The following is a 24,330-nucleotide window of genomic DNA, read 5'->3' on the forward strand; positions in this document are numbered from 1 at the left end:
TTCACTCCTCTCATTTAAATACCTCTGGATCATCTTTTCATGAATGTTTAAACCTTCAATAATAATGTAAGCCCGGGATTTTCATAGACACCTGTTGCATTTTTCCTTTTATCAACTCTTACCTTCCCACCTGATCCATCTATTTAAAAACCCATGCTCTTTATTAACATCATTTTCTTTTTTTAATGAGAGCTGCCATGACAGATGATTCTGATCTCAAAAATATGTAAAATGAGAGTTTTCATTTCTACTAATTTGTTCTCTAATATTTTTTAAAGTATATTCTAACAGATTGTGCCTTTTAGTGTAATACTTCTACGATACTAATAACAGGAAAACACTATATCAGGTGATAATATTTTATAAAACTGTAGAAAGCACTATAATAAATACAGATATTTTATTCCTTAATTTGTGGATAAATTCACACATACCTACCTTTAAAAAAACAAAAACTTTGACTATAGTGCCTCTTTATTTCTGCTTACTAGTACTATGGTACATTTGACCCTTAAATAACATGAGTTTAAACTGAATGGGTCCGTTGGTACAAGGGTTTTTTTCCCCACAATAAACACATACCGCAGTGCTACATCATCCTTGGTCGGTTGAATCTGAGGATGCGGAAGGCTGACTGTTGAGGTATATTCCTGTTTTTGGCTGCACAGAGGTTGGTGTCCTTAACCTACACGTTTTTCAAGGGTCAGCCATAAATGCTAATGAATAAAAATAGATCTGCAAAGTTTAAAATGCTTGACAATATTTTGTTAAAATAATACAAAACTTTTTGATAGTAAATATTAACAACAACTCTCAGTGGGTAGTAGTCCCTCAGAGACGTTGATCCCTACAAAGTTTAAATACTGCTAGCATCACAGTTCTCTTAGATTTACCTAATGCATATTTACATCATAATGTGTTACCATTCAAATTTTGTCTTTCATTGAATGATAGGTCACACTTTTAATAATAGCATATGCCCATAAGGCAGTTTTCCTCAAAATCTCTCAGAAAAGGTATGTTGCTTTAAATCCTACTGAGCCTGTTGTATTAAAAGATGCTCTCCCATTGACCTTATTTTTAATAAAGTGCCATTTCAGAAGATATTAGCCTGAAAAGACATCAAATCTCAGTGGATAATATTTTGGATACAGATTAAATGATATGTGACAGAATTGATTTTTTTAAAAAAGAAACAAAGGGATTTAAAAAGGAAAGAAGAAGCAAACAGATGAATTGATGAGGGTGGGGGAATTCACCCTACACTTGCTAATGTTGGCTAGTCTAAGAATAAACAAATCTTTTTTTAAAAGAACAAACTTGAAGGAAGCAGCACAGCAGAAGTACTTGCTAGTTGAAGCTTTAGATATATGCCTGTAGGTGAATGAAAACCAAGACCTTTCCTGATACTATACAAGTAGAAGTTTTAGCTTAGGAGAAAAATAGCATTATGCACAATTCTGAAATAATACACATTTCACCTTGGAAGATGAAATGCTCTAGAAACTTCTATCAAAAATGGCTCTGGTATATGCATACAGAGACATGTACATGACTGTTCGTAGCAGCAGTATTCATAATGGCCAAAAAGTAGGAACCACCAAATGTCTGTTGAATATACAAGCAAAAAATAGAAGCAGCCCATATAATATCGTTCAGCAATAAAATGGCATGAAATATTGATACTTGTTGTAAGGTGAATGAGCCTCAAAAATGTTTTGCTGGGAATTTCCTGGCGGTCCAGTAGTTAGGACTCCAGGCTTTCACTACCAGGGGCCTGGATTCAATCCCTGGTCGGGAAGCTACCACAAGCCACGCAGCACAGCCAGGAAAAAAAAAAGTTATGCTAAGTAAAAGGCCAGTCACTAAGAACTACATGATCCCATTTACATGAAATAGCCAGAAAAAGCGAAGCCTTCCATGGAAGGGAGCATGTGACTGCAAATGGGCACCAGGGATTTTTTAAGTGGCTGTTAGTACCAGAAACATTGATGATAGAGTTTGAATATTGTTTCAGGTAAAGTGAAAATGGGTAAAAGCAATACTTTTAGTTAGTATAGTTTGAGATAATTATTTTAAATGTGAGTTAAAATGTAATAAAAAATATTACTGAACTTATTTAAAAAACACTCATAGACAGAGAAAACAAACTTGTGGTTACCAAAGAGGAAAGAAGGGGGGGATAAATAAGAAACAAGGTCCTACTGTATAGCACAGAGTACTGTATATTCAATAGCTTGTAATAAACTGTAATGGAAATGAAAAATGTAACAAATATTAAAAATGTTTTATTTATTATTCTGTTTTGAAAGGTTTATAGATTTAGAATTATAGGGGAGGTTTTTTTAAGAACCACTTTATTTCAAGTAGTAAACAAAACTAGTTATAACACAATAAACAAACCCTCCATCACTTCTTCACAGTTACTCCAAGGAACAAAACGTCTGACTTAGAATTTACAGTTAACCTTAAATATTGAAAATACATCCTTGTCAATTTTAGAATTTTAATCTTGCCTGATACTTTGAAATACTTTGAAATCAAACTTTGATTGATGGTCAAATCTGAAAGACAAGAAGACACTATTGTCACCTGAACAGTTCTATTAGGATATTAAGTTATAAAAAAATACTGTATACTAACTCAAGTTATTTTTCTGTCTTTAAATGCCAGCTGCCTAATGATGCTCATAGAAGATAATTATAACTGTGTGTTTTAAGCCAAATAAATATATATTAACAAAACTACATTGAAGATCTTATTTCTACAAAATTATTGGATTTACAATTTAATAATGTAGGCTTATACTTTTTTTAGGACCGAGAAAAAAAAAGAAAAGAGACTTTGATGACTCCAATTTATTTGTATCTGCTGAAGAGGTAAGGCTAATGTGTTGTTTTAAGCACTTAGCTGTTCTGCATTGTTTTTTGTGTTTTCTAATAAATGTATTCCCCGCCCCACCCCACCCCCACTCTTCTTTTTAAGTTTGGCCACCTATTGGATGAAAATATGGGATCCAAGTTTGATAACATTGGTATGAATGCCATGGCTAACAAAGATAATGCAAGTAAGTAACTTGGATTTTTATTGAGGTTTTAAAATAGTCCTAAGTTATAATTTCTAAAGATCTAAATATTTTTGGAGGACCTTTTGATAGTAAGAAGGGAAAAATAATTCCTTACAACCTGGAAGGAATGACTTTTTCACTTCTTAAAAATACACTACAGCAAAAAAGACTATAGCCTACAAAAACTACTTTTTTTTTTAATGGAGGCAGGCTATTTTTATATAGTATAAATTTGCTAAGTAACACCTTTTAATTATTTCTGATATTGATAGTTAACTGGCTACTCTTCTTTCACCAGTAAGTGTTCAGGGAAAAGAAAACAGAGCATTTGTTCCTTTCCTGTCCTGGTTGTTTATTTGTAAGTAAATCTTTGATGATAAATACAGAAGGAAAGCAACAGACAAGCAGGGGTTTGTGGAGCAGATGGGAAGTGACTGCAGGCCATGGCAGACTGGAAGCTCCTGTCACTCAGGATGTTCTCTGGAGCCCCCAAGAATCTAGTGTGCTCATCTTTCTTCTCCCCCCTCAAAGGTCTCAAACAGCTTAGATGGGAGGCTGAACGTGATGACTGGTTACACAACAGAGATGTGAAAAGCATCATCAAGAGGAAGAAAAATTTCAGAAAGAGGCCAAAAACCACTCAAAAAATTAAAAAGCAAAGAAAATGAGTGTTTTCTAAATAAATTACAAAGTAAAATTCCACTTACTCCTAATTTTTATTGCTCAGCCATTTTTCTTGATCTTGCTGTCTGATTCCATACATTCCAGAGTGTTCAATGGATTTGTAATAAACTATAAATGAAAATAGCTGTCATTTATAAAATCATGTAAAAGTGTTAAAATTAAACTATACTGAAAAAAATCCAGCTGTTCCCCCTTATTTCTGCACAGTAAGATGAAAAAGACGACAGGATACATATGTTGTGTGTAAGCTCCAGCATCTCTAATCTCTACTAATCCTTGTAATGAACACTATTAACTAAGCATTACTTTATACCAGATACTGTTTGAAGTAATTACATAATGTTATCTTTTTTAATCCTTATAACAATTCATGAGATGGGCATTATTACCTCTACTTGATGGAGAAAGAAAAAGCTCCAAGAAAGTAGCAAACCAGACATGAGTTTTGTGTTTTAAGCAGTGATTTGATTCCCATCACCCTCAGGTAAGTCTCATTCCAAAGTCTACATTCCTAACCCATTGGAAGAAGAATCCAGCCCATCACTGGGAAACTGACATCAAAAAATTAAAAAGTGATTTAACCCTTAATTGGTCATAAATGATTTATAAAGGTTACCTGAAAATTTTGCTTTGTACACACAAATTTTACTTAAGGAAAAACATACCTTCTAAGATGAAGGGGAATTTTTTGCTCATTGTATGCCTGAAATCTAATGAAAAAAAAAAAAAGTCTTAAAATTAGGCATGATTAGAAATTCACTGTATTAACATGTGGAGCCGTAATTTAGTGCTAGCCTTAGGGTCTGTCTATAAGATAGGAATCCTATAAATTAGAGAAACTATCTTTTTAAAATAGGGTCAAAACTGCACTTATAGGTAATCTGTTATTTTGGAGTTTTTAAGATTTGACCTATATATATGATGTAATTTATTTAAAAAGCAGATTTTCAGTGTTAATGTGAAATTCCCTTGTGTAATTTTATGAACTGTTTTATGAATGCCATTTTACCTTGCTAGAGAAAGAAATAAGACTGTACTACACCCAATTTTTGAAGTTGACCTTAAACCTTATTTTGCTTTTAAATACCATTTGTATGTTTTCTTTTATACCCTTACATCCTTTAAGATCAATGACAAGTTAAAGATGGCCACCACCCCAGGACGACTATCCCCTGCTTTAGAGAAAAGGAAAGTAACACTTCCTGATTTTTAAAAGTTGAGGGCTGTAATAAGAAATTTCCCCCACAAAATGTCGAAGCACTTTCAGTGATGGCCAGTGGCATGAGAAAGGCTGTTAGTGCCTAATACTGAAGAAGAAGAGAACTCTCTAACATGAGCAACTGGTTACTTGGCAGTTCAGCTATGCTACTTGTTTCCTCAGTTTGTCAATGAGGTGTAATGGACAGGCTGGGTTTTTTCCATCTGTACTCCCAAACTAAGCCAGACCAAGGACACCTACTCTATGCTTCCCATTAGGAAAATCCATGGAAGTATGAAACATTTTCTTTAGGCTACAAACATTTAACTGTTGGTGGTGGGGGAGAAGTAAGTCATTTATTCTATAATACCAATAATTAACACCTAGCTTCTTCCCCTTGTGCCCATAAAATGCCTCATACATTGACTCCAAAGAAGCAGTTTCTCCAAAAAAGCCATTTAACCTAAAATGTGTTAGTGAACTGTACACCCCCCTAAAAAGCACTGTAATTTCTGAATTATGATTACCTTGGCTTGTGTTCATCTTATTAAACAAAAAATATGCTCCAAAAACGCCCATAAGTTCAGCTACTAGCACTCCTTTAAAGATCTTCTTTGCCAGTGGACCCTTAGAACGGGACATCCTAAGTTTAACAAATAAATGTAAACCTGAGTAAACATAGTCAAACTTAGTAACACTGAGCTTCAATACATTTCAATAGTTTGAGTGGTTACATAGGAATAAAACCCCAAAGTTAGTGTATCCAAGTTGTATTAGACATGTCTCACTTCCTAGTTTTCAATCTCCATGCCTAAGGTGCACAGTGAACCAAAGACATGATTAGAGAAAGCAGAGAGGAGACAAAATCAAAGGCATTGCAAAAACTAACAATTTATGAACCAAGATTTTTAAGCTGCCTAAGAATACAGAATGGTGGGAGATGGGGTCAATCATTTTAGCTGAACTAGGAATTAAGATATGTTCTAATGAGTATGATATGTGGAGTTCTTCATGAAGTAGCCTACAAAAGCAAGATTATTCTGTAAGGTTATATCAATACATGTTTTATAGCTGGAAGTTTTCATTTATGTAATATATTGAAGTGTGTGCCATAGTTCATAGCATTTTATATAAAGATGAGCAATAAACTGGTTCTTGCTGCTAAGGAGTTGCTATTCCAAGTTTTTTCAAACTAGTCACATCACCCAGAAGCCTTTAAAATGCACCTTCTTTGTTGACTTCCCTGGCAGTCCAGTGGTTAAGGCTCCATGCTTCCAGTGCAGGGGAAGCAGGTTCAATAACTGGTTGGGGAACTAAGATACCACGTGCCACAAGGCAAAGCCGAAAAAAAAAAACCAGCGTATTCTCGGGCCTCAACGGGCAATTCCCCAATCCCGAATCTGATTCAGCAAGTCTAGAGTTGGCAGCCCGTAATCTGCCCTTTTACAGACAACTCCAAGTGGCTTTTATACGAGAGGCTCCTGGAGCGCGTGAGGGGAAACACTGACCAGGATCACCCACTAAGTGGCAAGACTAGGCTTCAACTCTTGATTAAGGCCCATCAGAAGAAACAGCTTGAACCTTTATCCTCTTTCACGAAGGTAAAAGCTAACAAGGGAAGATCTATATAACAAGAAAATAGCATACCTGACTCTTACTGAATAAATGAAATATAGACCAAAGTGCTTACTCTGCCTCAAAGTCAAGAAGGCCAGGAGAACCAGTGGTTTTTAAACTCAGGATTTCGGCACTATCCTGTGCATGCTTTGTCACACTGGTCCATTCTCTGCGTGAAATGGCACAGCCTGTAATACTCTACCAGCTCTCCTCCCATTCCATTCAATTTTAGCTTCTTTTCAACAGTCTGAGGGTGGGGGTAATTAAATACTTTGGTAGGATTATCCTACTAATATCCTTACCAGGTGTCCCTCCCACCTCACCCCCAAGATCCCTTCTCTCATTTTGATAATGTGATCACCCTGAGGCCTAAAAGATTAAAACTTTATTATTCATACCTAAGGGAAATGAAGCAGAAAAGTTTAAAACTTACACATAACTGAGAGGCAGTGAGGGAGTAGGAAGGAAGATTTTCCTGTGTGTACTGCTAGACATTACATTATGGGCTGTACATTATAGGCCTCCCTGGCAGCTCAGCTGGTAAAAAATCCAGCTGCAATGTGGGAGATCCCAGTTTGATTCCTGGATTGGGAAGATCAACTGGAGATGGACTAGACTACCCACTGCAGTATTCTTGGGCTTCCCTGGTGGCTCAGACTGTAAGGAATCTGCATCCAATGTGGGAGACCTGGGTTTGATCCTTGGGTTGGGAAGATCCCCTGGAGGAGAGAGAGCATGGCAACCCACTCCAGTATTCTTGCCGGGAGAATCTCCATGGACAGGAGCCTGGGGCAGGGGGGTACCCTGCAGTCCATGCGATTTCAAAGAGTTGGACATGACTAAGCACAGGCTGTACATTACTGCCAGGAAATAAGCCAGCACCAGCACAGGAGCTATCTTGGGGTTATTTTTTAATGTTCAAGTGCTGGAAAAAAAAAAAAACAACACAAAGCCAGCCTTGCAGGCAAATCCACAGAGTAAAGAATTCAAGTAGAATTCTGTTTTGTTAGGAAAGCAAGGGTAAAGGTTCAAAAAAGTAAAGTCCATAAATAAATTTTTAAAAAGGAAAAAAGTAAAGTTCAAATAACACTGTAAAGCATTTACCTTTCTCAAAAACATATATGTACATTTCACATTCCAAGTCCCTCAGCTTCAGAAAAGGGGTTTATAACAACTGATGAAACCAATTTAATGAACACCAAAGGCATACCATTCCACGACTGGTGGAGATGGACTAAGATTAGACAAGATTTTTGGATAATGGTGGAATTCCGGTGACATTTAAATCAGTCCTGAGAGTTCCCTGGTGGTCTAGTGGTTAGAATTCCGAACTTTCACTGCTGTGGCAGGGGTTTAATCCCTGTAACTGAGATCTGGCAAGCAGGGCAAAGCCAAAAATAAATAAATAATAAAGCAATCCTCAGGTGGGCTGGGAAAAAAGCAGGGCTGTGTGTCATGAGGTTAACTTCACACTGGGCTGAGACGTTGACTCGGGATGCACAAGCTTAAGACAAACAAGCATGTTGCCTCCAAAAAGCCCTCAGCTGTGCATCATAGCTGGCAATGGACACTGCTCAGCATCTCCAGGCAACATTTCAAACAGCAAGGTCTTTCCTTCCACTCTAAACAACAAGGCTTCACAGCTCCGACCCTGTGTTCAATGAACAAAGGCAATTTTTCTAGGTCTCCAGTGTCAAGAGCCAAGCAACCAACAAGGCCCCCAGGCGTGGTCTCAGGTTGGCTACCAGGGATCCTCAGCCCCTCGCAGCCCCCGCAGGTGCCTGGTGCCTGGGCTCCTGCCATCTCCCCAGCTCCCGGGTTCTTCCCGACCCGCCGGCTCTCCCAGCGCACTCCGGCCCGGCCAGGCGCCCACACGCACGCTCAGCGCAAGGAGCACTGCCCGTTCGCCGGGCCAAGGTCACCGAGCGACCCGGAAACACTCGGGTCCGCCCCTCGTGCAGATGAATACAGTCACCGAATGTGCTCTTTATGATACCAGAACTCTGCCGTGGTCCCTACAAACCTCAGCCCTCCTCCTCGCTCTGGAGAGACCCTGTCGGACGCGGAAAGCTACAGCCAAAAGTCTAGCAAGAGGCCTGCACAAGCACCTTACCTGAGGTGCGGACTCCAGGGGGCTGCGCATGCGCAAAGTGTGGCAGAGCCCGCCCCTCCCTGGCGTTGGCCCCGCCCCCAGACCGTAATTACCGCTTACTGTGCACCACTGAAGCGACTTAGCAGCAGCGGCAGCAGTGCAGCAGCAGTGCTCTTACTACCCTGGTGGCTCAGCCTCAAAGAATCTGCCTGCAATGCAGGAGCTACAGGAGACACAGGTTCGATCCCTGGGTCAGCAAGATCCCCTGGAGAAGGGCCAACTCTTTGTGACCCCATGGACTGTAGCACGCCAGGCTAGTAGCCTGTCCATGGGGATTCTCCAGGCAAGAATCCTGGAGTGGGTTGCCATGTCCTCCTCCAGGGGATCTTCCCAACCCAGGGATCAAACCCAGGTCTCCCACATTTCAGACTGTTTCTTCACCATCTGAACCACCAGGGAAGCCCGACATATACACATTACTATATATAAAATACATTACCAGCAGGGACCTAACGTTTAGCATGGGGAACTATAGTCAATATTTTGTAATAACCTATGAAGGAAAAGAATCTGAAAAAATATATAGATGTATATGTATGTATAACTGAATCACTTTGCTGCACACCTGACACTAATACAACTAAATAAAAAGAAACGAGGAGCTTATAAACACTTCAATTAAAAACAAATACTTCAATTAAAATAAATCCTTCAGTCATGTACTTAATAAACAAATACCTCAATTAAAAACAAACATGGACCTAGGAAGTTTGCTGTCCATTCTCCCACGGACACCTCAGAGGAAGACCAGCTAGTCAATCTGGTGGAATCCTCGAGTTGAATCCTTTCAACTACCTGACATGAGGCAGCAGAGATTAGTCTAGATAATCCACTGCTGCTGGGTGCCAAAGGGCACCTACTGGACAGAAGGGCCAGGATGTTGGTGATGGCCCAGCCTTCCCTTCAGATGCGCCAGGACACCGAGCAGTGGGGAGCTGTGGCCTCCGGCAGCGGGCACTGTCGCTGAAGCAGGAGCAGTGGGGGCAGGATCTCTGTTCTGCCAGCTGCTGTGCTCTGGAGGGAGTGGCTCTCCCATCACCCTCAGCCTAGGAGACCAAAGTGTTACCAGATACACCATCCTGGATCCTGAATATTTCCAGCATCCACTAACTCATGGACTCCATCCTGACTCCCTGATGGTCAACTTCTGACAAGGGGAGCCAGTTTTTAGTAAACTCTCCAAATACAGAGGTTACTCCCTCTCCCTACATACTGGATTCCAAGGTCAATTTTAATCTTGAACTGCCCTGGAAGTAGAACATCTCTTGCTAAAGAAGAGGGTAGGGGTGGGGGAGGAAACACAACATAATCTGAAGGGGCACCCCAAGGAAGATGGCACAGGAAGGGCCAGTTTACCTTCCTCTAAAAAACAGCCTTGGGTCAATCAATGCACAGGAGCCCTCTGCTTTCCTCATCAGTCTTGACTTCAATCGCCTTAGACTTTTTAAAAAGTCACCTGTACTCTGGGTGGGTGGGAATGTTTATGTGTGTATGTGTGTGGGTAAGTTCATAGCCTGAGAGAAAAAATTAAAGGAAAAGAAGGTAAGAGGGACCAGTCTCTTTAAACTGAAGGAAAAGAGCTTCATATAAACCTCCCAGATTCAGCAAAGGCAAGAATCAGTACCATCTGAGAGGTCCAGCACCACTTGCCTCAGGCCTGGGTGGATCCAGGAGCTGAACAGGAAGCTGGGATTTTGCAGAACCAGAGGTCCACCTGCAAATGCATCGTCTAATCCCGATTATTCTGCAATCATGCATGAAGGTTGACAGGTTGCCCTGAGTTTAGGGAGACTAACAAAAATCAGACCTCACATTACCAATTCTAGATAGCCCCTAAATCTTCCTAATCACAGGCATTAGTATCAGAACAGGATCCAGTCACTTTTTTTTTAATGTCACTGTTTGAATTAAAGTCTTAAATTCTACCTTCCCTAGGGAAACAAAGGCTCTTTACAATATAAGAGATAATCCCACTAAGCCACTTGGCAGGGAGTCCAGTCTTACACCTTTTCTTTTTTGGGAGGGAGATTCTGAAATACACAACCTTCCCACCTACACTGAATAACGTCCTATTGTTACGTACGGTAATAAGACTTCCCTGGTGGTGGTGGTGCTGCTGCTAAGTCGTTTCAGTCGTGTCCGACTCAGTGCGACCCCAAAGACAGCAGCCCACCAGGCTCCATCATCCCTGGGATTCTCCAGGCAAGAATACTGGAGTGGGTTGCCACTTCCTTCTCCAATGCAAGAAAGTGAAAGGTGAAAGTGAAGTCGCTCAGTCGTGTCTGACTCTTCGAGACCCCATGGACTGCAGCCCACCAGGCTCCTCCGTCCATGGGATTTTCCAGGCAAGGGTGCTGGAGTGGGGTGCCATTGCCTTCTCCGCCCTGGTGGTGCAGTGGATAGAAATCCACCTGTCAGTGCAGGGGACATGGGTTCAATCCCTAGTCCGAGAGGATCCTAGTCCGGGAGGACCCCACATGCCATGGGGCAGTGAAGCCTGTTCGCCACAACTACTGAGCCCATGCTCTAGGGCCTGGGAGCCACAACTAGTGAGCCCACGTGCCTAGAGCCCGTGCTGCACAACAAGAGAAGCCACCGCAGTGAGAAGCCTGTGCGCTGCAACTAGCGGGCAGCCCCGCTCTCCGAAACCAGACAGAGCCTGAGCACAACAAAGGCCCGGCACATTCAAAAAGAAGCATAAAGATGAATACATCAATCAAACAAAAAATGTTAAAAGATATAGAAAAATAGCAAGACCCAAATATTTTAATTTTACTAACTTAAAAAAAATAATCACAAATATAATGAAACCTAGTTACTCATTCTTAACTCTAAAACCTCTTAGGTCAGTTCTTTCCCTTCGGTAAAATGGAGATTAAAACTTCCTCTCCCACATCCACCACCTGCCTCACTGAGACACTTTCTGTTGACCGGTATCACTTCCTCAACTCTGTGATGGACATGCTGTCCACATTTCTGAAATTGGAATGCACCTCACAATCAATGGATACGTTTAATACCATGTTTATCCCCAAATGCTGTTATTGAATATGATGTTCTAGAATCCAGGGAATTTATTTCCCTTGTGGTCATAAAAATCCATCTCTTTAGGAGGTAAGTTTTTTTTTTTCAGTGAAAAGTCCCCGGGCCTTGTTTCTCGTAGCAGGTAAAGCAGCACCGGAAATGCATTAGTACAATTACACTGGGGCCTCTAACAGAGATCTTGCTGTAACCATCTGTCTGCCAGGGGATTCAGCTGCACTGCCTACATTCCTGTCCCAGCTCCTCAAATGTCTGACTCTACTTCCCTCCTGTAAAACTCCAATTAACCCACAATGGTAACAACAGTAACACTGATTTCATAGGGCTATTTAGTGAAGCTACATGAAATCATCCATGTAATGTTACCAGCTTGGCAGGATGTCTGCTACATACAGGTGATCGATAATGTTGAGTATTATTTTAAGTCATATATTGATATGAATGACTGTAGCAGCTAGGTAATGATGCACAGCTAGGGGTTAACTTCTTCAGTGTTAGCATGAGTTTAGAGAAAGGCAAGTTTGGATTTTAAAAAACTACATTCATAAGGCTACAGGAAAAAAAATGGAGGAAGAGTAAGGAGAAAGATTTGGAGAAGAGAATGGGAGAAAGAAGAAAAAAAGCTCACTAGATGTTTACAGAAAGTTGACTTAAAAAGCCACCGAAAATACATTTTGACCCAGAAACTATACTAGACAAGATGTATGCTAAACTGCTGAGACAAAGAGACTGCAAAAATCCAGTGGCTGCCACAAGATAGGCAATTGTATTCTTCCACGCACAGTTCAGGAAATTGGTTCCATGTAGGGTGGCCACCTCATGCGAAGAGTTGACTCATTGGAAAAGACTCTGATGCTGGGAGGGGTTGGGGGCAGGAGGAGAAGGGGACGACAGAGGATGAGATGGCTGGATGGCATCACCGACTTGATGGACGTGAGTTTAAGTGAACTCCGGGAGATGGTGATGGACAGGGAGGCCTGGCGTGCTGCGATTCATGGGGTCGCAAAGAGTCGGACACGACTGAGTGACTGAACTGAACTGAACTGAACTGAGGGTGGGTGATGGGATGGTGACCCACCGCATGCTGAGTTCCTGTATCTCGTTGGTCTACCATCTCCTGGAGGGCTGTTTTTGTGTGAATTAGCAAGTCTGGCTTGCCAGCATCATGTCTGTCCTCCAGGTGTAGGAAAGGGCAGAGAGAGAAATTAGAGAACAATCAACTCTCTGTGTCCAAGTCCTGAACGGAAGTTTGCACACACTGCTTCCACTCAGCTCCCACGAGCCCCAGGGCCACACCAAGCTGCAAAGGAAGCGGGGATAATAGTCCAGTTCAATCAGGGAAAAAGAAGAGAGTGTTGCTGGGGAAACACTATGTCACAGAGAGTGTGTGCTTCACTTCAGGGACCTTGAGCCAGCAGGACAGGAACTCAGAGGACAGGAGACACCATTCTATTGTGTGCTTCCCTTGACAAAGCATCTCCCTTCTAGGAATCATACACATCTGCTGTCAAATAGGTCAGCTAGTATTATCCCTATTTTATATATACCTCTGAAGGTATATTACGAGTTCAAAATAACCCAACTGATCATCATCAACAGGTGTACAAATACAAATGCTGGAGAGGGTGCGGAGAAGAGAAAAGCCTCCTACACTGGGGGGACAGCGGCGCAGCAACTACAGAGAACAGGGCGGAGTTTCCTTACAGACACAGGAACAGAGCTCCCATACGATCCAGCAGCCTCGCTCCTGGGCATATGCCTGGGAAGAAGGAAAACTAACTGGAAAAGATAAGTGCACCCCAAAGTTCATAGTAGGACTGCTTACAACGGCCAAGATGTGGAGGCAAACACTGACAGGTGAATGGATGGAGATGTGGTGTGTATTTAATGGAACGCGACTCAGCCATAAAAGAATGAGATACTGCTGTCTGCAGCAACACTGATGGCCCCAGGGATTATCACAGTAAGTGAAGCAAATCAAAGACAAATATCATATGATATCACTTGTATGTGGAATCTAAGAAAATGATACTTATTTACAGCTTATTTGTAAATGAATGAACTTATTTACAAAACAGAAAGAATTTCACAGATATAGAAAAACAAACTTAGGGGGGCTTCCCTGGTGGTAAGGTGGCTACGACTTGGCATTCCCAATCCAGGGGGAAACTAGATCTCACATGCCACAGCTAAGACCAGCACAGCTAAATAAATATATAATTTTAAAAAAAAACAAAAAACAAAAAAAACCTATGATTACCAAAGGGAAAGGGGAGGAGAGAGGGATAAATTAAGAGTTTGGGATTAATATATACACACCACTATACACAAAATAAACAAGCACCCTGTATAGCACAGAGAACTATATTCAGTATCTTGTAATAACTTAGGATGGACAAGAATCTGAAAAAAAGAACTGAATCACTTTACTGTATACTTGAAACTAATACAACACTGTAAATCAACAGTACTTCAATGAAACAAAATAAACAAACACAAGTAAGTGGTAGAACTGAGATTCAAACTCAGGTCTGTAGTCTTCTAAGTCTGCTGAGGCGGGAAATGGTAGATTCGAGTTGGGTGCCTCTTTCCTCCCCACTAAATCACTGGGCAATTCCATCACTTCCTTGTCACTGAAGGAGACCAGGTTTTGCCATCTTACAATATGCCACGTTGGCATGAGGATAATTTTGAACTAAAGGCAATTAAAAAACCCAGCCAATTAAGGAAAAGCTCTTTACCTCCCCCTTTAATTACCTAAATTTACATTGGAAAGAAGGGCTGTACCAGGAAGATACCTATTACCAGGGATATATTTGTATCCAAAAAACTCATCTGCAGAACAGGCAACCCCAGTTTTCCAAACATCTCCTCTGCCTTCCTGTGAGTGGCTTTCCTCCCTTTCTATCCTCAAACCCCTACCCCTTTCCTAAACCCCTGTTAATAATCAGGATGTTATTTAAACTTCAATTACCTGATGGCCTTTTGAATCTGCGTATTATAATGGAACACCCATTAAGTACGTAATTCTGTTTGTTTTTTCTCCTGTTGATCGGTCTTACATCAATTTAATTATTAGACCAGGCAAAGAACCTAGATGGGAAAAAGGGAAAAATTTTACACCCTGCATCACACCATGGGGGCTTCCCTGATAGCTCAGTTGGTAAAGAATCCACTCGCAATGCAGGGATAGGCTACCCACTCCAGTGTTTTTGGGCTTCCCTTGTGGTTCAGCTGGTAAAGAATCCGCCTGCAATGTGGGAGACCTGGGTTCGATCCCGGGATTGGGAAGATCCCCTGGAGAAGGGAAAGGCTACTCACGCCAGTCTTCTGGCCTGGAGAATTCCATGGAGAGTCGGACATGACTGAGCAACTTTCACTTTCACTTCACTTCACACCATGGACATGTATGTGTAAATCTATCAACCAAGGAGAGAGGTTTCCTCCATAAATTGTTTTGCTAGTATTAAAATTTTATACCTGATTGAATTAAATAACTATGTGTTAGACATTCAATATCTATTGTTGTCTATTAAGAAAATCTACTCTTTCCTTGGGAGGGTTGCCTATAATGGTAATATAATCCACTCATTGGGTAATATTCCCTGATCCTCAGCCTGTTTTGCACCTGCGGCGTGCCTTTTGTCAGAGGTGGGTATGCAAAAGCCAGGGGGGAGGTGGGTGAGAATTAAGTATTTCTTTCTCATGTGAATGGGAGGAGCCCTTTATTCCACCTCTTGAAAACCCCCATTAAAAGCCACCACTGCCACAGACAACCACAGAGCAAGTTCTTAAGCAGGGAGCCAGAATGACTGCTAATTCCAAATTTATTGACTACATTGATGAAGCTTTGGAAAAATCAAAAGAAACTGTACTGTCTCACTTGCTTTTCACCTATCAGGGGATTCCTTACCCAGTCACCATGTGCACCTCAGAGACTTTCAAAGCCCTGGAAGCCTTTGAAGCCAGAAGCGATGACATAGTTCTAGCATCTTACCCAAAGTGTGGTAACTAACAAAACTTTTCTACAAGGGCACTTTTTCAGAGTGAGTAGATGGGGAAGGTGCAAGGAGAAGGTGGGAGGAGGGCAGGCCATCTCATCTCTACACAAAGCCAGAAACTGGAGAGGTGGGTAGCTATGGTGAATCAGAACAGAGCCTGTGAAATCAGTAACTAGAACTGGTAGATTTAGAAACCCCAGTGTCTGAGGGTTTCCCCAGGGGCCCAGTGGTAAAGAATCCGCCTGTGATGCAGGAGACTCACGTTCAGTCCCTAGGTTGGAAAGATCCCCTGCAGGAGGGCCTGGCAACCCACTCCGGTATTCTCGCCTGGAGAATCCCACAGACAGAGCAGCCTGGCGGGCTGCAATCCATGGGGTCACAAAGAGTCAGACACGACTGAAACATGTGTGACGCAGTGTCTGAGGGAGGAGGTGTGTGTGAAAAGAACAGGATGGATGATGAGTGCAGAAGGAGCTGTATGGTGGGGCTAGCAAACAGAAACAGGGCCCACTTTCCATGGAGTACTCAGGGGTAGCCAAGATGTTCATCTTGACTTTTGGCTGAAGACAAGCATGGGCTTGTTTATAAACATCTGTGCCTTCCATGTACTAAGTTATTTTTCAGGATCAAAGACCAATCCTCCTGTTTCTCAAGCCAGCTTTATAGTGGTCCTTCATCAGTGGAGGATAAGATGTTAAGAAACTAAATTACTTTATTTTATACAATCTACTTTTGATTTTTTTTTCTTTTTGGTGGCATGTAGGATCTTAGTTCCCTGACCAGGGATCATACCTGCACCCCTACAGTAGAAGCATGGAGTCTCAACCACTAGACCACAGGAAAGTCCTACTTTTGATCATTTTTAACTGTTATTCCATCTCTGTTTGTTAAAGCCAACTCCATTTCATATTCTCTTTTTTAATTGATGCTGTATTTTTATAAAAATCAAAATCACACATTTCTGTAGAAAATATTCATTAAGGTAAAATACATGATACACAATAAACAACCATTTCTATAGTATAACATTGTTCTGTAAAGAAGATATTCTAGATTTTTTAAAAAAAAGCGTTGCCTCTTGTTAAAGGAGAAATTTAAGAAACAAGATAATCTGATTTTTATACCAGAGTAAGTAAATGCTCTTTTGCATAAAACTCTGCTTCTTTCCACAGCCCAGGTTATTCTGAATGCAGAAGAACCAGTTGTACACATCAGGGAATTGTTGTAGGTTTTCTTTTCTTTTTTTTCTTTTTTTAAGGCTATAACATAGTTTGCAGGATCTTGGTTCCCAGACCAGTGATCAAACCTGGGCCCCCGGGAGTAGAAGCAGAGAGTCCTAATGACTGGACGGCCAGGGAATTCTCTCATTGTAGATTTTAATTTTTATGATATGTATGTTTAAGTAACATGCTTTTATTATATCAAGACTCCTTAATGAGCTTCGATTCTCTGATTTTTCTTATAGGGTCTAACTGGATTCTCCACATCGTTAATGAATTAATGTTTGCTGATTCTAAACAAAAGTATGAATACCCAGAATTCCCAGTTCTTGAATGTGGGGACCCAGAAAAATATCAGGTTGGTACAAAAGAGCCTTGAAACTTAGAGCAAATTATTCTAGAAAGTAAAATTGGGGGATTTTTAGTTTTGAGTTCAGAAAATACAACACTAAATAATTCATTGTGTGCTTATCATATAATCCCAGCACTTTTCAGGAATTATCTCATTTTACTACAGAATCACCTTATTGCTATTACTTACAAACGATTAAATCATTAGTGTTTGTGTGAAGGTAGTAACAGGTCATCCTACCTGTTATTAATATTATCTATCGCATGTTATTACTCACCTTATCAATGTAACTAACTAGGGCCTGGATGTGAGACAGGATGTTGTTCTCCCTGCCAGGAAGGACAAGAAGAAGGGGGAGGAAGGATCTGCCTCAAGATTTTGGTGCTTGGACAGAACAGGAGAGAGGAGGACCATCCAGCCCCCCTCCACACTTAGACACACCAGAAACACATGGTGGGAAGGGAAGACTGTATCCAACTGGAAACCACATTCCCAGCAAAACTTACCAGAAGTGCTCACCAGCAAAACTCCCAACAGGCAGACAGAACGCAGTTCCTAAAAATAAAGTCACTTAGGGCGTTCAGAAAATTTCTGGGAAGAGATGGAGACACTTGCCAGGATGACAAATACAAACTTAAAAGTTGGATCCCAGTTGGAAGGAAACTTATTTCCATGGACTGGGCCGAAGTAACAGAAAAATATATTGTAAATGAGGTGTTCAGGGATTTGGGTTTTGAAGTCTTTTGATGTCTATAATTTATCGGAAATGTTTATTTTTCTCTTAGAGTATTTTTAAAAGCACTTTTTGCATTATAATTGTCCCTTGTGGCTCAGCTGGTAAAGAATCTCCTGCAATGTAGGAGATGTGGGTTCGATCCCTGGGTTGGGAAGATCCCCTGGAGAAGAGAAATGTTACCCACTCGAGTATTCTGGCCTGGAGAACTCCATGGACTGTAGTCCATGGAAGAGTTGGACACGACTGAGTGACTTTCACTTTCATATTTCATATACAAAGATCGTTTTCTATGCAATGTGCTTTTTATTTTAAAATGGAAATGTGTGAGAGGATAAGCTTCATTTAATGGTTATTCACTTTATACAGAAAATTTTTCTAAAATATATACATTTTTTTTCCTGAGATGTATCTGTATTTCGACTTTACACTGCTTACAGTTGGCTATATCATGCATTTTCGTGAACATATAATTATACATTTACCTAGTTTTGTTACAATTAACCTCCATTTTCCCACTGGATAGTTTTCTAACCCTTTTAAGGAACTTTATTACCATTTCTCACATGTCTTAAAGAGATTTTTGGCCATGCAGTTTGGTGGGAATGGCACTCTGTCACTTAATCTGAAAATTGCCATCTGTGTGATTTTGCACAAATGACTTAAAACCTCAAAGTCTCTTGTTAATCCTTAAAATGGGGGTTACAATATCTACCTGAGAGGATTATTGTGAATGAATGTAAAAGTACTTCCAAAACTGGAATCAAGAACAATGACTACTAATCATCACTTGGGCCCATAGCATTGATTTTAAAAAATTTTAAGTCAGTTTTTGCTCCCTTGCTTGAGTTGGGGTCTCTAGTTAATTTTTCACAGAACCATTGGCTATAAACGTCTAAATATAATTTCATTGCTTGAAATGATGACCAGCATGGAAAAAAACACTGAAAGCATTAGCCCACCACAGAACAAACACTAAAGGTCTGATTTTGAGATAAAAGCCTTAACCCTATCCGATTAAACAGAGCTTCGTTTTGTAAATTATCAGTAGAATTAGATTACAAAGACAAAAAGAATCAATTATAGAGTCCTTATATTGACAAGAATTTCTCTCATAAGATATTTCTCAGATATTTAAGTGATTCTGCACTTTCAGGTTCTGTTAGGATATTTGACTGCATGGAGTTTTGCTGGTTTAAGAAAAAAAAGATCTAGATGTTAAAAATGAATTTGGAGGAGCTATAGAAAGACTTGAACATTTCTGTTAATGACTTTGAATGTAGAAAAGATCCACATTAAGTGAAAGAGTGGATTGCAGATTTTGAGCTGTCTTGAAGAAAATGATTTGGGGATGGCTGTGGGAAAAGGTAAATTTTTCTAAAAAAAAAAAAAAGACAAAAAAAAAAAAGATTGGGCAATGGAAAGCAGGACAGAAGAAGGAAGTTCAAAAGGAAGTTTTCAATTGCGTATTTCCTTGTGATTCTCCATTCCTCATCCCCCACCAAGAAAACAGAAATAAAGAAAATCTAGAGAAGGATGTGGAAGAGGAATAATAGTAGAGACTGAGACTGCTCTTCAGGTACTAAACCGAGGAGTGATTCACCACACACACACACACACACAAACACACACACACACACACACACCACACCACATACACAACACACACACACCACACACATACACACACACACACACACACACACACACCACATAAGATTTAACCTTGTTTATATTTTCAAGAGAATGAAACAGTTTCCATCACCAAGGATTTTGGTAACTCATCTCCATTATGACCAATTACCTGGATCCATCTTCCAGAACAGAGCCAAGGTGAGTCCCCCTCTACTGGTATTTCAATGTGAAGTTCTTCCTGTATAGATATTGGCTTGCTGAGGCACAGGATGAGTTTGCTACTCGTCACAGAATTTTAATGAAGAAAGTGTGCAGTTTGGTGTTTCCTTTGTTGTTTTTTCTTCAGCTATATTGGCTATAGTTGCATTCAAATGAAACGTATTTTCAGCCGGGATATAAAACATATGCATAAAGTAGCCCACCAAGCTCCACTGTCCATGGGATTTTCCAGGCAGGAATATTGGAGTGGGTTGCTATTTCCTTCTGCAGGGGATCTTCCCAATCCAGGTATCAAACCCAGGTCTTCTGTATTGCAGACAGATCCTTTACCGACCGAGCCACCGGGGAAGCCCCTAACCCCCGTTAGGTATTTGAATTCCACCGAGTGGCTGTCTGGACTACTCACATCTCCCATTACAAGGGACTGCTCTGTCCCCTCTGCCAGGTGTGGATGGCTCTGTAAAACAGTGTTTCTTTATACTGAGAATCTCCCAAATTGGAAATACCGCTTTAATCCATAATTTTCCCAATTTAATGCAGTTCAGTAGAATCACAAACCTCAGTAGGATTCTTTTTTCCTCCTTGATTATTCCATAAGACACAGAGCTAAAGTAATGTATAAAGCATTTGGATTTGGAGCAAGCAGCCTTTTGAACAAAGCTTTACTTTCACAAGGAGGCAGGGCAAAAGATGAACGACAGTTAAGGTAAGAAGTTGATACTGAGGTTTCACCCATACACTCCGGCCTGCTGGCCTTCACCATGCTAACTTATGTCTTTGCAAAATTATAAATTGCTATGAGCCAGAGAGGTTCCTGAGTGGTAATCAGAGCCCCAAATATAAGACCCTCAAGTGACAAGAATCTGCTGTATTTGGATTAGAGGCAGAGGTTTAGATCTCAACAAAGACATAGACTAGCACAGTCATCTCTATTCAGTGGTACCCTACTACTGGCAGTTCACGACTTTAGATTGAGGAGGTGCTCTGGAATCCAGACTCCCTCTCACTTTCAAGCCATCTACAAATTTGATAAATAAAGCTTCTATATCTTAACCTGAAATCCTCATTAAAATGTTGATGATGATCTAGTCAGGACAGTTTTATTAAAAATCTCTGGGCAGTTTTACGTTACTTTTCCAGCCTCCTTTGCATCAGTTTTATGTGCTTAAATGTTTCTGCTGCCGGCATGCCTTCTTCCATTTGCAGAGGAAGTCATAAGCAACAAATCTACTAACTTAAGAACTATGTCCAAGAAAAAACTGCCATTAGAAATGACTTTTTCTTAGAGAACCTGTGTTGCCCACTGGTGGTTATTACTTGCTCTTTTCTGTGGCCACAAGTCATCTATTTAGTCAGTTCCAAAAACATCTCCTAAATGGAGGTCATTTTGTACTTTGCAGGCGGCACAGTTTCCTCTTTCCAAAAGGGAAATGCTACCTGCCTGTTTCCGGTCTTCCGAACCTCTTGTATGCTGTCTCCAATTCTGCCAAGGTCACTAACAGTGCTCAGTAATAATGTATTCCACAACATTCTCAGTTCTTTAAAGGGAAATCTGGCCAGAGGGCCCAAACCCACTTGGGGTGGCCAAGTGTTCTACAATTTGGGGGGTTTTCTTGGGTTTCAGTTTGCTCTTTACAACATTTATTTCACACTTTTCATTCAGAAAAATGAATTTGTGCCTCATCAGAGAAGGCTGACATAACACTGAAATTCAGAAGTTCTGTTTCCTCCACATCACCCATCACACCTCCAACCTGCCCTTCTTTGATCTTCTCCCATGAAACTCTAAACATTATTTTTGTTGTCCTTAACATTATTGTTATTTTTACTTTTGGGGTGGTTTAACTTTTCAGCTCTTGTGAGCCTGCTCTTCATCCCTTTTTACACGGTCTACATATGACATTTTACTGTCTCAGTTTGTTAGCAAAAATTCGATGTTACAATATCAATCTTCTTTTTCTTCTTTCTTTCCCCCTTTTCCCCAGGCTTCCTTATCTGCCAGCTCCTGTTCTTCAACTTCCTTCTTTCTTTCTACCTCAACAAAATCAGGGAGTATACAATAGGACACAATGCTCATACTTTCAGTTTTCCAAAGTTCAACGCCTAAACCTAGATAACTTAATTTTCTCTCTCCAGATATTGGTGCTATTTCGAAACCCTAAAGACACAGCAGTATCTTTTTTCCATTTCCACAATGATGTTCCTGATATCCCAAGCTATGGGTCTTGGGATGACTTCTTCAGACAGTTCATGAAAGGACAAGGTATGGCTGTTGGTAAAAGGTTCCTTCTGACTTCAACAGATAATCACAGAAATACAAAAATTCAAATGTGTTTTAGGATAAAGAAAGAAACAGCAAGGACCTACTGTATAGAACAGGGAACTACAGTCAATATATTGCAACAGCCTACAACAAAAAAGGATATGAAAAAGACTACATATACAACTGAATTACTATACTGCACACCAGAAACTAACACAACATTGTAAATCGACTATACTTCAATTTAAAAAATTAATAACTTTAAAAAAGAAAGAAAAAATAAATTAAGGCAGATCCAGGAACCACAATGTTACTTTTAAATAAAGCTTTCTGGGCATCAAACAGTACATTACTTTTTTACAAAATAATTTGGACAATTCAATATGTTAAGGATGAATGTTAAATAGCCATAGAACAGACATGGGACAAAAAGGCCTGAAATAGACATGTACAAAAAGCATTTCAGATTCACTTCCCACAAGTCTCTGTATAGCACAATGATAAAAGCCAAAAAAGAAGAAAACCATGACAATGAGCTGCCACACCTACGATACTTGTTTGCCAGAAAGCAAGTAAGGTTTTGTTAGATCATGTTGAAGGTTTTACCTCTGGTTACTGATAACCATAATTTCATAAGTGCCTACAAATGTTCTGGCTACCAAACTAGGTATTATATACACATATCTCATTTAAGACCATACCAACTATGAATAAGGCAGTATTAACTATAAAAAATTTAAATCACTTACCAACGGTCTCAGTTACTTGTATGTGGCAGCAACTCTACTTCCATGGGTATAGTGGCCAGAGGTGAATAAATGTCTCTTTTTAGTAGTGAGTGGCTCTGTTGAGTGCTTACAGTATAGTGCAAGGAAGAATTAATGCCAGATGACCTTAGTGAAGTGAAGTCGCTCAGCTGTGTCCAACTCTTTGCAACCCCATGGACGGTAGCCTACCAGGCTCCTCTGTCCATGGGATTTTCCAGGCAAGAATACTGGAGTGGGCTGCCATTTCCTTCTCCAGGGGATCTTCTCAACCCAGGGATTGAACCCAGATCTCCTGCATTGCAGACAGACGTTTTATTGTCTGAGCCACTAGGGAGTTGCTACCAAGTCCCTCTAAAAGGACCACATTTAAAGGGGATCAGCACAGCAATGCAACACTGCTGCTAAGTCGCTTCAGTCCTGTCTGACTCTGTGCGACCCCTAGACGGCAGCCCACCAGGCTCCCCCGTCCCTGGGATTCTCCAGGCAAGAACACTGGAGTGGGTTGCCATTTCCTTCTCCAATGCATGAAAGTGAAAAGTGAAAGTGAAGTCACTCAGTCGTGTCCGACCCTCAGCGACCCCATGGACTGCAGCCTTCCAGGCTCCTCCGTCCATGGGATTTTCGAGGCAAGAGTACTGGAGTGGGGCGCCATTGCCTTCTCCGAATGCGACACTATCCCGTATGAATAGACACTGGGTACAGTACTGAGTCCTTAGCAAAGATTAAGTCTTGGGATTGGGGTGTAGGAGAGAAAAAGAAAGTATACAGAAGGTGCTTATGAAGCACGGACAGGAAAGATTTGGCTTGTTTAGTAACTACTCACTAAGACCAGATGGAGGCAGTTAAGGCAAATCTAAAACATTATACTCCATTGATACAACACAAGAGAACATTCAGTGGTGGAGAAACTCATCATCATTGGGACAATCTAGTTTAGGGAATCTTTGTTGCTGATCCTTTTAGTCTAATCGTTTGATTAACAATGATAAGAAGTGGCACTGATATTAATAACTTGGATGGATTTTCTGCCTTGTAAACTTGTTAAGGTCAACTTACAGAGAGAGGCGGTTGAATGTACTGAAAACGTATAGGATGTAGAATGAGAAGGCCTGGCTTGGGCTTCATCACTTATTATTATGTGTTAGTAATTAACACTAGATAGAGTAAACTAGCTACCATTTATTGAGCACTTACCACATGCCAGGCATGCTGGCATGCTGCTCCTAACACACAGTATTTTAATTTTCATAATAACCAAAGGAGGATAATACTATTACTATCACCATGTTACAAAGAAGAAAATAAGAGGCAGAGAAAGGCTCTAAACTTTGATTTCCTTAGTTGTAGAGAGAAAATAAGAATACCTGACCTATGAGAGGT

The 24,330-nt window shown here is 40.6% G+C and overlaps 3 protein-coding genes across 9 annotated transcripts in view; 2 read left to right on the forward strand and 1 right to left on the reverse strand.

Annotated features, from left to right (window-relative positions):
• Window positions 1–3,769, forward strand: part of CEBPZ (CCAAT enhancer binding protein zeta) — a 23,764-nt gene extending 19,995 nt beyond the window's left edge. The window contains exons 14-16 of the mRNA XM_069583536.1: window positions 2,818–2,879; window positions 2,986–3,067; window positions 3,599–3,769. Of these exons, the coding sequence (XP_069439637.1) occupies window positions 2,818–2,879; window positions 2,986–3,067; window positions 3,599–3,735 (281 nt within the window). The 3' untranslated portion in view covers window positions 3,736–3,769. The remainder of the gene's footprint in view (window positions 1–2,817; window positions 2,880–2,985; window positions 3,068–3,598) is intronic.
• CEBPZOS (CEBPZ opposite strand) lies at window positions 2,274–23,208 on the reverse strand. 7 transcript variants are annotated; one of them, XM_069583558.1, is made up of 9 exons: window positions 22,933–23,208; window positions 19,871–20,377; window positions 17,840–17,888; window positions 15,082–15,179; window positions 14,735–14,853; window positions 5,477–5,592; window positions 4,417–4,461; window positions 3,775–3,859; window positions 2,274–2,564 (listed from the first exon to the last, which is right to left on the reverse strand). In XM_069583558.1, the coding sequence occupies exons 6-8, from the start codon at window positions 5,589–5,591 to the stop codon at window positions 3,777–3,779; spliced, it is 243 nt and encodes an 80-aa protein (XP_069439659.1). In that variant the 5' UTR covers window position 5,592; window positions 14,735–14,853; window positions 15,082–15,179; window positions 17,840–17,888; window positions 19,871–20,377; window positions 22,933–23,208; the 3' UTR covers window positions 2,274–2,564; window positions 3,775–3,776. The 7 variants fall into 7 exon arrangements, with proteins under 7 accessions (XP_069439659.1, XP_069439663.1, XP_069439661.1 ...); XM_069583562.1 differs by lacking the exon at window positions 19,871–20,377 and having other exon boundaries at window positions 22,933–23,205; XM_069583560.1 differs by lacking the exons at window positions 17,840–17,888; window positions 22,933–23,208 and having other exon boundaries at window positions 19,871–21,506.
• SULT6B1 (sulfotransferase family 6B member 1) overlaps window positions 15,569–24,330 on the forward strand; it is a 15,696-nt gene continuing 6,934 nt past the window's right edge. Inside the window, exons 1-4 of the mRNA XM_069579551.1 lie at window positions 15,569–15,767; window positions 17,227–17,339; window positions 19,810–19,899; window positions 22,057–22,183. Of these exons, the coding sequence (XP_069435652.1) occupies window positions 15,569–15,767; window positions 17,227–17,339; window positions 19,810–19,899; window positions 22,057–22,183 (529 nt within the window). The remainder of the gene's footprint in view (window positions 15,768–17,226; window positions 17,340–19,809; window positions 19,900–22,056; window positions 22,184–24,330) is intronic.

This window comes from Ovis canadensis, chromosome 3 (assembly GCF_042477335.2).
Source record: "Ovis canadensis isolate MfBH-ARS-UI-01 breed Bighorn chromosome 3, ARS-UI_OviCan_v2, whole genome shotgun sequence".
NCBI classification, from domain to species: domain Eukaryota; kingdom Metazoa; phylum Chordata; class Mammalia; order Artiodactyla; family Bovidae; genus Ovis; species Ovis canadensis.